General features: G+C 48.2%; 1 protein-coding gene and 1 pseudogene across 13 annotated transcripts in view; both read left to right on the top strand.

Moving 5' to 3' along the window:
* Window positions 1-13,158, top strand: part of VPS8 (VPS8 subunit of CORVET complex) — a 180,122-nt gene that overhangs the window by 83,420 nt on the left and 83,544 nt on the right. For all 13 annotated transcript variants that reach the window (XM_074189594.1, XM_074189588.1, XM_074189595.1 and 10 more), the window contains 5 exons: window positions 2,180-2,269; window positions 3,697-3,748; window positions 4,705-4,747; window positions 5,352-5,424; window positions 5,527-5,646. In XM_074189594.1, coding sequence (XP_074045695.1) covers window positions 2,180-2,269; window positions 3,697-3,748; window positions 4,705-4,747; window positions 5,352-5,424; window positions 5,527-5,646 — 378 coding nt within the window. The remainder of the gene's footprint in view (window positions 1-2,179; window positions 2,270-3,696; window positions 3,749-4,704; window positions 4,748-5,351; window positions 5,425-5,526; window positions 5,647-13,158) is intronic.
* Window positions 5,653-13,128, top strand: LOC141489014 (coatomer subunit zeta-1 pseudogene; annotated as a pseudogene).

Here is a 13,158-nt window from a genome sequence, read left to right as displayed (position 1 = left end):
GAAGGGGACCCAAGGCCTCACCAGTTCTTGACCAGAGGGTCAAGTTGGGATGGAAGGTATTTGGGGAATTGGTGAAACTTAGGCACACTTGTAGGCAACAGAGAGGAAGCCAGTTGATAATGAGTATTGCAGCTGAGGGGGAACAGAGGGGTTGATCCAAGTGGGGATACTCCCAGAGGAAGGGGCAGGGGAATGGATCAGGACCCAAGGAGAGGAGGACCTGAAGTGAAGGAGAAGCTGGAGCAAGTAGAGGGCTTTAGAGCTATTAGCAAGGCGGGGTGAGGGAGTTCCCCCAGCAGAAAAGGAGATTGGCTTCTCTGTAGAAAGGGAGGAGAGAGAGGATGCCAGAGGAGGCCCGTGGAAGCTGTTCCATTCTGGGTTGGCATGACCATGGCTTCCTCCAGCATCATTCACAAGGCCCAGGATTATCTTGGAGGTGTACTGTGGTATCCCCTGATTGGCAGATGGCAGAGGAAGCACCAGCTGGACAAGGTGCCACAGGAGACCAGAGTATTGCTGGCCAGCCACAGAATCCGATTGAGCTGGGAGGAGAGTGAGGCTGGTGCAGGGTGATGAGGGAGGGCAGTAGGACCAGGCAAGTGTGGTCCAGGAGGGGAGTGGCATGGCCCTGGATCATGGAGACTGGACAGTATAACCCCATCTGCCCCCAGCCCTTCTGCCTCTGCAGAGGCCTTCAGACATTCTCAGCAGAAGTGGAGAAAGGAAGTCACCAGAAAGAGCTTAGCTCTTGGACTCCTCGGTCTTGAGCTCCAGACTGTTAGAGCCATGGCCCTGCCCAGCTCCCGCATTTGACCAGTGAGGAAGCCCAGAGGGCTGCTGCTAACAGGGAGAGAAGCCCAGTGCAGAGGCCCCTCCTCCAAACCATCTCTTGGCATTTCTGGGCTCCTCATCTAGAAAATGAAAAGAATGACTCTGCGCTTCCTCCCTTCCCAGGATTGAGAGGAAAGTCCTGGGTAGCCCTCCAGGGACCACCAAATGATGACTTGGGGTCACTTTGTTCTCCGCAACACAAGTGTCATGTTAACTGCTGGCATCGGCTCGCCACTTGGGTGGTGAGTTCCTGGGGGCAGGACCTGGGGCTTCTGCCTTGCCTTCCCTCTCATGCCTGATCCCCAAATGTCAGTACAGTGTTGGGTGTGTATGGATGAGGTGGGGGAGTCTCAGCTCCACAGCAGTGCCTGCCTCAGATCTCCGAATGCTCTTTGAGTACGCTTGCTCTTCATGATGACGACTTTGATGTTCCTGGAGTATTGACCAGTGGCCACAGGATTTGTGAGAGAGCCCAGGGTAGGCAGTACCCTGGGACCAGCCTGGGTATCCTGGTTTGGTCACGTCCTGAAGAGAGCACCCACTATATGCCAGGCTAAACATGCCAATATCAGATCATTTGGTCCTCACAGCAGCCCTGGGAGGGAGATGCTGTAATGACCCCATTTTACAGATGGGGAAACTGAGGCAGACAGTGGAGAAGTGACTCACCCAGGGTCTGCAGCTAAGCGTCTGAACCACATTTGAACTCGGTTCTCCCTCATTCTAGGTCTCATGCTTGGTGCATGGGGGTGCCTTCCAGAGGGAACAGGGCAGCAGAGGCTTCGACTCTGAATGGAGTCGGCATCCTCTCAGTACAGTTGAGTCTTGTCTTTTCTCTTGCTGCAGGCCCATCTGCACATACCCCTTCCTCATCTCTCAGCCCATCCATGCTGGGGCAGGCCCTGGTCCCCCTCTCCCCATCTGCCCTATTCCTACTCCACCACCGCTGTGACTTTCTCAAAGCACCCGTCTTGCCCATTGGCTGCAGGGCCAAGTCTGGGCACCTCTGTTTGTCACTGAGGACTCCTTGGACTGGCCTCTGCCAACAACACCTTCCTTCCACTCCTCGGGGGTCACCTTCCAGCAGTCTGCCTTCCATGGCTCTGGCTCCTGCCTCCTTTGGCTTGTGTTTATGCAGTTTCCCTCAATAGAGAGTCAGCTCCCTGGGCCAGGGCCCAGCTTTGCTTCATTCTTTGTGTTGTCAGCACTTCTATATAAGGTTTGGCATACAGTAAGCACCTAACTTTACTTTCTTTTGGAGCAGCTGCCTCCCGGCAGGATGCCCTGACTTGGCTGCTGCATTCGGGGCAAGTCTCCTCAGCTCCAGTTCATCTGCTTCTTTTTGCAGGTCGTTCTCATGTGCTGGGAGAATCGCCTCTATGATGCCATGATCTACGTCTACAACAAGGGCATGAATGAATTCATTAGTCCCATGGAGGTGAGCTTGCCAGGCACCCCTGCCCCCATAGGTGGGTCTCCCTGGTGTTGCTCGGGCAGTTTCCATTGGGTTTTGGAGGTCATCATATGCTTTATCTCAGTCACTTCTGATCCCTTTGGGGCCTTGAGCCATATCTGTGGGTTGAGCTTGGAATTTTAGATCATCCCTTAGTCCTGTATCTTCTACCAGATAGTCTTTCTTTCCCACTTGAGCAAACAATTCCAGACATTCCAGGCCCTATTTCAAAGCTTTTGAAGTAGTCCTGGCCTTTGTGCCTCTTATGGGTAGCAGTGACAGCCACCTTTCCAAAAACTGTCAGAGAAGGTTAGTTATTGGGGAAGGGAGCCAGGGAACCAGGAGAAAGGTTTGGGAGAGTCTGCCTGCCTGGGACGGGCAACAGAATTTGGCTGCTCGTGTCCGGATGTTAGCATTTGAGAACTTATTGCTATTTTCCAAGGGACAGAGGGAGGAGAAAGGGGTGGACAGGGCAACTCCAAGGGAAAGCAACAGAGCCAGAACTGGGGCTTCCCCAGGGGACACCCCCCCATTCTATGTTCTGTGACCTGACTGATGGGAGGGGTGCATCAGCTATGAAAGGTACCCCCAAGCAGCCTCTCTCCCAGAGGGCTGGGATGGAAGGGGGGCAAAACCCAGTGGTCCTACTGGACCTTTCAGTGGTATTAAGGAAAGAGCCTCTCCAAGACTTTGTGCCCAGCTGCCCCCACCCCAGCCCCAACTCATGCCTAAGTAAAGTCATATTGGAATAAAGGTAAAGCTCACCCTAAACAGCCCTTCTCCTTCCTTGACCTGTGTCCTGAAAGAATTCTGGGACAGTTTTTCTCTGGCTCCTGAGTCAGAGCCAGGCAGCGGTGGCCTCATTGTTCAGTGACTGTCCCACAATCCTCAGCCAAGGCAGTTCCCTCCTCCCTGAGCACCCCAGACCCTCAGAACAACCCCACATGTGCTTGGGAACAGGACTTTCAGTTACTATTGAACTGGATTCTGAAAATAGACGTTGATTCCAAGGAGACACTACTTCCTTTGAGAAAAATGCCTTCTCCTGGGGATTTCTGCTTGCCATCCTTGGTTTGCTCTTTATGAAACCATCTCTTCCATCCTCTGCGGATGTGGAGAGTTGACCAATGTGGGAGTAGCTTCCCCCAACAAGGAGATGACTGCTGGTGATGAGTGCTCATACTGGAGGATGTCAAGCTAGATGAAGCCTTGGCATAACCTGGGCAGATCTCCTTTTCCAGAAGAGGAAGTAGGAGACCATCCCAGCCATGGTCTCACTGCTAACTAATCTGATCAGTGTGACTGAGCTCCCACCTTCCTCTATAATCTCCAGAAACCCCCTAGCACTCCTAGGGTCATGGTTTACCATTCTCCTTCTGAAATCATCCTTCTTCTGTTTATTTTCAATGTAGAAACTTTTCAAGGTCATTGCTCCACCTCTGAGTGCAGGGAAGTCTCTGACAGGTAAGTGGCATCCAGTCTGGGGGACAGTGGTGAAGACAAATGGCAGGGCTGAAGGACCTATCCAGATTTATCCCCCAAGACTCCCAGAGCCCCAAAAGAAGGGGGAGGAAGGAAGGGAGCTGAGGAGACAGGATGGTGGGAGAGGGAAAAGGCGCCCTAGGTATGGTTGAGGGCCTGGGGCACAGCGGCTGCAGACTTTGAGACTTAGCCCAGTCAGCTCACATGGGACTGGAAGGGCTCAAGGCAGGCCACCAGGGGTCTCCCATGGGCCAGGATACAGAGAAGGGAGCGTGATGGAAGCAGAGTCAAATGCTTTTTGCTACTTAAGCAGACAGAGGCCATCAGCTGCAATGTCAGGAGCAGAAGCCAACCATTCCCCCTCCGACCCCTGTTCCTCTCCATGAGACTTCACCTTCCCCAATTTAGCACCAACTTCTCTGAGTCTACGAAGGAGTCTTAGAGAGAGGCCTCCATTCCTCCTCTCCTCCAGCAGGGGTCCTCACTCTAGCATCCCTGGGGAATCAGTCAGTCCTAGCTGAGGATGAGGACCTCACTGCTTTAGGAAATGTCAGTACTGACCAAAAGTCTGCCTCAACACCCCATTGGGCCTGGCCCTGCTCCCCAAGACCAGCCAGAGACAGTTGGCAGCCCCCCTGAGGCTAGTGTTCCCTCAGCTCATTGCCCACTGGTCCTCCAGCCAATAATCCCCTTTGCTTCTGTTCATTCCATTGCCCATCTCTGGCCAATGGCAAAGTCATTCTGCCACCCCATTAACTCACCTCTTCTGCCTAATCCTGGAGACCTAATCCACTGATTGGGACCGTCAGCTCCAAAGCCATCATTGGCCCCTTTAGGTCTGGCGTGCAGACAGCTGGGTGCAGACTCCTCCCCACATCAGCTTAACCACCTACAGGACTGAAAGGAGAATTGCTATCAGTGTTTTCTTTCTATTGCAGATGAACAAGTTATTATGGGCAATAAGCTGCTTGTCTATATAAGGTAAGTTCCAGAAAAGAGCTCCAGACCTTCTCTGAGGGCTGGTTTCTTCCCTGATTCCCATCCCAACTGAGACAATGGTGCTAGACTGCCTCTCTCGATTGAATCTTGTGTAGGCCCCTCAAAGGTCCTTTTACAGATGAGGAAACCAAGGCCCACATTGACTCCACCCCTCCCCACCCCCAGCTGGGATTGACCACCATCACATTCTGATGGCTTTCTCCCCAACCTGGGCCACCCAGGTTCACTCCTCTACAGCTATCTGTGAGGCAGACATCCAGGTCCTGGTTTTTCCAGGCAAGACCAAGGGACTTGCCTTGACCACCTGGCTGGTTGGCAACCAAACCAGAGCTAGACTCAGCCAGGCCAGCTCAAAATCAGACCCTGTTTGTATCCAATACCTCCTCTGTAGGAGCCCCCTTCCCTTCACCCTCAGGAACAAACAGCAGCAAACCCAAACTTTGGCCCAGTCCAACCACTGAACCCAGAGAAGTCCCTCAGTCCAAGCCTTTAGATGCTCTCGGTTGAGGCCGGGCTGCAGTGGTTTCCAGCATTGGACTGGGGTAGGGGCTATGTGTTCTCAGCTGATTTGATTCTTCCTCTGCAGCTGCTGCTTGGCAGGTCGTGCTTATCCCTTGGGTGACATCCCTGAAGACCTAGTACCCCTGGTTAAAAATCAGGTAGGTCCTGCTCTCCAGCCTTGTTGGCCAACCCCTGATAGCCTGGTGGATCCCGGTAGGAGCCGGCCACTGACAGACCCCATGGGCCCCCTCTCTCCATAGGTCTTTGAGTTTCTGATCCGCCTGCATTCTGCAGAGGCCTCCTCTGAGGAAGAGATCTACCCCTACATCTGCACCTTGCTTCACTTTGATACCCGGGAATTCCTGAATGTCCTGGCCCTGGTAAGTGATATTTGGCTTAAGAGTGCCTTCCTAGGTGCGGATCCACCTTAGAGATCCCAGAGGAGGGGGCAGGGGCTCAGCCTGAGGGTCTTATCCGGGGTCTCACACACACAATCAGAGCCGATATTTGAACTCAGCTTCTGGGACTCCACACTCAGTGTGCTTTCCACCACGCCAGTCTCTGCCTTAGAGAGGACAGTGTCCAAATGAAAGGTTGGGCATCAGGGGGATGGGGAAGAATTACCTTTTTAGTTTCTTCTTTATTAACTTCCATATGAATTTTTTCATTCAATTACCAATTTTTAAAAAACCAAGACACCATTCTGCTAAGGGAGGTATAGACATCACCAGACTATCCAGGGAGTGGGGTCCTGTTCCTGTGGGGTCAGACAAGTTGACAAGGCCCAGAACTGAGGGGTCAAGATGGGGAAAAAAGGCAGGGTGAACCTGAGGACCTGCAGGAAGGAGATGGTCAGACAGGAGAGTGGAACTAGCCAAAGGGGTCAAGGGACAACTGCCCTGGAGATGGCTATGAGAATGAAGGGATGCAGAGACTGGTGGAGGAAGAAGGGCTGGGAACCTACAGCGGTGTGTCAGGGAGTCTAACTTGTCCTGGAAGCAGCTCAGTGGACAAAGACTAGACCTGGAGTCAGGAAGATCTGAGTTCAGATCCAACCCGATAGTCATAGGCTGCACAGTCCCTTTGTCTGCCTGTCCCAAGGTTGCTGTGAGGAGCAGATGAAATCGTAGAAGCAAAGCATTTGGCCAGTCTTAAAGTTCAATGTAAATGTTAGTGGTCATGATGTTGCTCTCTAAGCCTGAGCATTCTGAAGGCTGGAGCTGCCTTATCTGAACTTCTGTGCAACCAGCCTCTGGACAGGCCAGATCCTCACCCTGAGCCTCAGTTTCCTGTTCAGCAAACTAGGGAGAGCATCCAGAGAGACCACTGCACAATTGTTTTGAAGTTGACTCCAACATGATAATGTTGGTAAAATACCCGGAAAGCTCTAAAGCACGATCTCAGAGTTGTTGTTCAGAAGGATAAGAAGGATAAGGAAAGTCTGTCTCCTCTAAGGCACACAGCATCCTTCGTGAATGATGAAGTGAAGTTGGGGCACGCTCAGTATATTGTCCTGGTGCTTTGCAAAGACTCTGTAACCTAGCAAGTCTGCTTTGGCATACAGCAAGGGTGGAAGGGATGGTGAAGATTTTGTGGGTGTTAAGGATAGTAGAGAAGCTGAGGATGTGTGGGGCATGAAGATATTGTGCGTGGTGAGGATAGTGTGGAAGATAAGAATTGTGTGGATGGTAAGGGTGGTGTGGCTGGTGAGGACAGTGTAGATGATAAAGATGATGTGGATGCTAGGGGTGGTGTGGATGGTGAGAATGGCGTGGAGGGCCAGGATGATGAGGGTGGTGTGAGCAGTAAGGAATATTAGATGGTGTGGATGAAGATAGTGTAGACAGTGTAGATGATGTGAGTGATGAGGGCCATGAGGATGTTTTAGATGATGAAGGTTGATATTTGCTTCAACCCAGCACATATTAGCTTCACATTTGGTGAACACCCACACAAAAACATCCCATTGGTTGCAAGATGACCAGTGTAAACAGTTCATGTCTGGGCAGTCAGTTAGAATTGACCAAAAAGGAAAAGGATCCAACGCGTAAAATCAACAACAGTAATAATGTGACCCAATGAAGACAACCAGACTGGAACCAGAACCAGCCAGAAAAGGAGAGCTGGTGAATTCTTTGCAGAGGAGATTTCAGACCAATGGATGATGATGATGATGATGATGATGATGATGATGATGATGATGATGATGATGATGATGATGATGATTCAGATACTTGATTAGTAAAGGCCTGAAACCAACCATGAAAAGCCACAGAATGTGGTGAAAGACTGTGCCAGAATGGGAGGAGATTCAGAAAAGAGGCAATGATAATGCCTTATAAAAGCAGGGAGATACAGCTCTCCTTTACAGGAGGCAGAGAAGACCAATGGGTCAGCTCCCTGGTACTATGGCTCAGCACCAGGGTCATTGACATTGACCAACCCACCAAAGGTGAAAAAGACACTAAGTCCTGGACCCCAACTTCGCCTGGGAAACATTCTTCAAAGAGCACCTTGATATCCAATGTAAAAAGACCATCTCTAAATTAACCAACCACATACCAAAACAAAGCCCTAAGCCCTCTCTCACGTTACAGGATCCACACTACCTGGATAGGTCAAGGACCTAAGACCAAGAAACTCTTGACAGCAAAGACCCAACAATCCCATCTGTCCCTGCAGCAAAGCAGCTTGATGATGAATACACCAAGCCATCAGAACAAGAAACAAATCCATCTATCTTTGACAATCCAACATAGGACAGATTCCTCAAAGTAACAGAAAACACAAAAGACTTTGGAGAGTGTATAGAACCTAGTCTTTGAAGTTGGAAGAGCACCATTTCCCCTAGAACCCACACCCAAAAAAGGTAAAAGGCGAACTTTTCTAACCTTTTTCTAACCTTCTATAAGTAGAAAGCAACCAACTCAACCAGATGTTTAAGTTAGAAAACAGCCATCATTGACCATGCAAAGAAAAAGCTTCCAGCAACAAATAGTTGAACAGCCAGACAAACTCACCATGCGAGGCAGCTTCAGCAATGAGTGATGTAGCAGCTGCAGATGCAGTTGGAAAGGGCAGGATGGAAATGGGGGGAGGAAAAAGGAGAGGGACCTTTGCTAACACAACTGAGTGGAAATTGAAGGGAGACCATGTACTAGTAACATATCAGGCAAGTAGATAAATACATCTAAATATGCCAGAAAGCAAATCCTATTATCAGAGCCTAGAGTCATCATTCTCTGCCAGAAGAACAATGCAGAAAGATGGCAGACAGGCTCAAATATTAACATCGTGGTCACTAATTAATGCAAACGCATTGAGGTTTGGTTAAGTCCTGTACATTTCCAATCGATAATGATCATCTGCTCAGACTTAACCCAAGAAAGTCTCAAGCAAGAAATTTTCAACCTAGCAATAAAAACAGAGATTGGTTCAGAAGGATGGAAAATCAAATAGTACAACAACAACCTGGCAGCCACATTACAAGTAGCAGAAGGCACCAACGAGATAATGCCATGGGCTCAGCCACCCAACATGAGGCACACTAGGACACATCCCATGGAAAATTCAGCAGCTTAAAGCATGGAGCTACTCTCTGAACTTTACAAACACATTCAACCAAGGAGATTGACAGACAAAACCAACCTCCAGAATAGGAATGGACACAATGAGTTCACAGGTTTAATCATAGAATATGGTGGGATGAAAAACCAGGGGCAGAGGCATTAATCTTACCATGCTTACCACCTCTATCTACACCATCCATATTACTCTCACCAGAGAAGGGAGAGAAAAAGCAAATAAAGGCCTGAGGATAGGGAAGAAGGAAAACTGGAGGTCCCTCCCCCAAAGGTGCCTGATAGTCCAGTTCCCCCTTGACCACTGGGTGCAGAACCCTTGCCTTACATCAATAATGCTTATCATTCCCTGTTTTATCTCCCTCCTCTTTGGGAGCTGTATCTTTGGTGAAGAAGGAAAAATCTCATTCTGATCCCTCACAGTCATGGTCACCCAATTGTGCTTGGGAAGGAGCCTCTCCAAAGGGAGCCAAGCTTGATTTCCAGGTCCCTAGGAAGTTCAGTGGAGGGGCAGCTGGGTGACGCAGTGGATAGAGCACCCGGAGTCAGGAGTACCTGAGTTCAAATCCGTCCTCAGACACTTACTAATTACCTAGCTGTGTGGCCTTGGGCAAGCCACTTAACCCCATTGCCTTGCAAAAACCTTAAAAAAAAAAAAGTTCAGTGGAGAGATCATTGGGCCTAGAGTCAGGAATACCTGAGTTCAAATCCAGTCTACTTCCATTTTGTTAGCTGTAAAATGGGGATAATAGTTCATATTGGTACCAATTACAGAGCAAGATGGAAGCATTGATTCTGGAACCTTCTCTGTATATAGCCAAAGCCATCCTGATCTTGGATAGTAATGAGAGAGTAACTGTTTGCCATATACTATGACAACATATACCCCAGCATCAGGGAGCAGAAGACTTTTGAGAAGAGCATTTGCAACAAGATCCACTGGACTATCAATGAGATTGTCCACTTGGAAGGACTGGCTGTGGTATACTGAGGCAGTTTTGGTCTTTACTTCTATGTGATTGGCAGCTCCTATGAAAATGAGCTGATGCTTAAAGGCTGATCTGTTCTGATCTGCTCTTTGAGTCTTTGAGCTAGATGCTGAAGAAGAATGTTGAGAAGCAAGCATTGTTAGAGAACATGGAAAGACTCTTCCTGGCTGTAGATGAGATCATAGATGGAAGGGTAATTCTAGAGAGTGACCCCCAGCAGGTGGTCCACAGAGGAGCATTATGGGGTAAAGATGTCCCCCTTATGGAACAGACTGTCTCAAGCATTGTAGTCAACAAAGGAACAGATCAAGTGGTTACTGCTTCGGCGAAGACTCCATCAAGCCCTTCTGTGTTCCCATTTGTCTGCCATGATGCCCCCACCTCTCCTGAACTTCACTGATGATCTCAAAATCACTTTAGGGGAATGATAAGGGCCTTCAGTTCTTCTCAACACTTCTTTGTTTTCTCTCCTGTTTTGCTCCTCCTCCCAAAATTATCCTGAAGACCAAAAACTTTAATTGGAACAAAAGAGAGTTTATGTCCTTTCCAGCTTTCTCATCTCATCTAGCATTCAAGCAATAAGGTTCCTGAAAATGGGCCAGATTCTAGCAGAACAGGGGAACCAGGCTAGTGCCCCCAGATTAAAACTTTAGGAAGGAAAAAATGAGGATAATCATGGTACCAAGCTTCCAAGGTAGTTGAGAGTATAAAATGAGATATGTCAGACACTTTGCAAGCCTTAAAATTCTATATAAATTCCAGTTATTATTTTTAATATCATCATTATCATTAGTAACAATATTGATGATGATTGATAGGCATAGAGTACATTACTAGGGCTGTATTCCAAGGCTTCTCTGCCCTGCGGAGCCTCTCAGAGCAGAGGGGAGGCACAGCCGTGCCTTGCTCCCCCACAACACCCCTAAGCAGGCCCGAGCCCTGCCCTCGTGCTAATCTCTTCACTTCCACCAAGATGCTTTTACACATCGTTCCTCCCTCCGGCAAGAACGATTTTATAATTAGAGGAAACATTGCGGGCAGATTATGTTCTCATGATGTTCTGTCATTTTGGTGACAGTTGTTCACCGCCACCAAAATATGTCATTATTTGTACCACAATATTCACACTGTGAGGCATTACCACTTAATGATGTTTACAGAAATAAGCTTTCAGGATCTGTTTCAAAGCCATGAATGCATGCTGCCAAAGGGAAGAATGGGCAAAGAAAGCCACCGTCGCCTGCTGCTGCAGCCCGTTCCTCTAAAGATCATGCTAGCACTTCATGCATTTGTACTTGGGGTGTGTGTGTGTGTGTGTGTGTGTGTGTGTACGCGCCGCGCGCGCGCCCATGTCTGGGAGGGCTCTGCCTCTACACCTGCAGAGTCACTACTCCCTCCAGCACCTGGAAGGGATAAAATGGCAGTTTCATCTAGTCCATCCCCTGCTCCTCCTTTGACAAATCAGGAAATCCTCCTGTCTCCCTTGGTAACACATCCTTCTAAGCCAAGATCATATTTCCTCCACCAATTGGTCTCCATTCTGCTTTTTGGAATAATCCTATTTTTCACCAAGATTGAGGTTTTCAGCTGCCTCTTCACCTGTGAGGGAATAAGGAACCACCCTCCACGGTTCTGTGTGCCTATGAAAAGACCTTTCTCTTGGAGCCAAGTTTTGTCTATCTTCAGGGGCCATGATGGTCTTCCTTCATAGATGAATATTCACCACCACCAAAGAGCTTATTTGAGGAGGCAGCCTGGGCAGTAGATGCAACACCTCTCTTGAATGGAGCTAAAAGACCCTGGGACACATTCTCCCAGTGTGACCCAGAACAAGTTGCCTGGTCTTTGTTAGAACATCCCTTAGATGGCTCCTACTCCTCATCCTGTCCCATCATCTGGATGACCTTACCCTTCTCACCCCTGTGACTTTGGGTCAGGCACAAGTGATCACCTTACCATGTGTGGAATCTACTTGAGGGAACAGTTCAAGGATCACAGAGTGGAGCCGATCTAGATAGAAGAATTTTAGAACTTGGCCAGTTTCACCATAGCAACTTTGGGCAATATCTCCAATGTCACTTTTCCTTGGTTGTCATGGAAATCACAGAAGTCATTCTCTCTGATAATTAACTTGCTATATTTAATGACCATTATCACCTTTGGCTTGTGGAGCGTGGATGACAGTAGGAATGTGCCTCTTCTTTCCTTCTCACCCCAAATCCTTCCTTCCAAATTGTTCTTCATCTAATTCAATTCATTTGAACAATCTTTTATTACTCCCCTACCATGTGAAAGGCTCTGAAGATATAGAAACCAAGTGAAAACCAACCCTCTACCCAGGGGCCAACATTCCACAGTAGAATGAGAGGTACAGGAGAGGAAGGTCATACAACGTACGTTTTTTTAATTTAATTTTTAATCTGAGTTCTAATGCCGTCCTCCCACTGCCTCATCCCTCACCCATTGAGAATTCAAGAAATATGGTATTCATTCATTATACATATGAAGTCAGGCAAGACATATTTCTGCATTAGCCACATTCTGAAAAAAATAAATGAAAAATTTATATGTATTTATGAAGTGTCAAGTGCTTATTTGTATCACAGACAGGGCTAAATTCTAGGGATCCAGATAAAGACAAAAAGACTCCACCCTTAGAAATCCCATTCTAATAGTGGCGGAAACAATCTGCAAAGAACCAGACATCCCAGATAAAGATAACATGGAGAATTTTGTTGTTCAGTCAGATCCAACTCTCTGTGACCCCATTTGGAATTTTCTTGGCAAAGATTCTGGAGTGGTTGGCCATTTCCTCCTCCAACTCATTTGACAGAAGAGGAAACTGAGGCAAGCAGGGTAAAGAGACTTGCCCAGGGTCACCTAGCTAGTATGGCTGAGGCCAGATTAGAATTCACATTCCTGACTCCAGGTCCAGCGCCCTGTTTCCTGTGATCCCCAAGCTTTCCTACATGAAGAATAGATGGAAACAATCCATAAAGTGGCTTATGGAACATAGGTTCTACAAGGGACATCACTGCTTTCCCGTCTCTTTGGGGATGATTTTCTTACTCCTGATTCCTTCTGCTTAACACTTTTTATAGCTTTATTTACTAGGAAAAGTCCCAGAAAATGACATGCTCCAGACTTCCCCGTACCATATCAGTGGATGCTCATTAAGCCTGTTTACAAAGAGAAGCCGCATATAGGGATAATTATCTTGTCTGTGAACTTATTTGCCGTTTATTTATAGTTATTCTGGGGAATAATGTGGGGCTGCCTCTGAAATGTGTAATTAGTGATTTGTAATGGAGAGCATTCTTTC

The sequence above is a fragment of the Macrotis lagotis genome, chromosome 5, assembly GCF_037893015.1.
Source record: "Macrotis lagotis isolate mMagLag1 chromosome 5, bilby.v1.9.chrom.fasta, whole genome shotgun sequence".
Taxonomy (NCBI): domain Eukaryota; kingdom Metazoa; phylum Chordata; class Mammalia; order Peramelemorphia; family Peramelidae; genus Macrotis; species Macrotis lagotis.
This window is presented reverse-complemented; position numbering and strand designations above follow the sequence as displayed.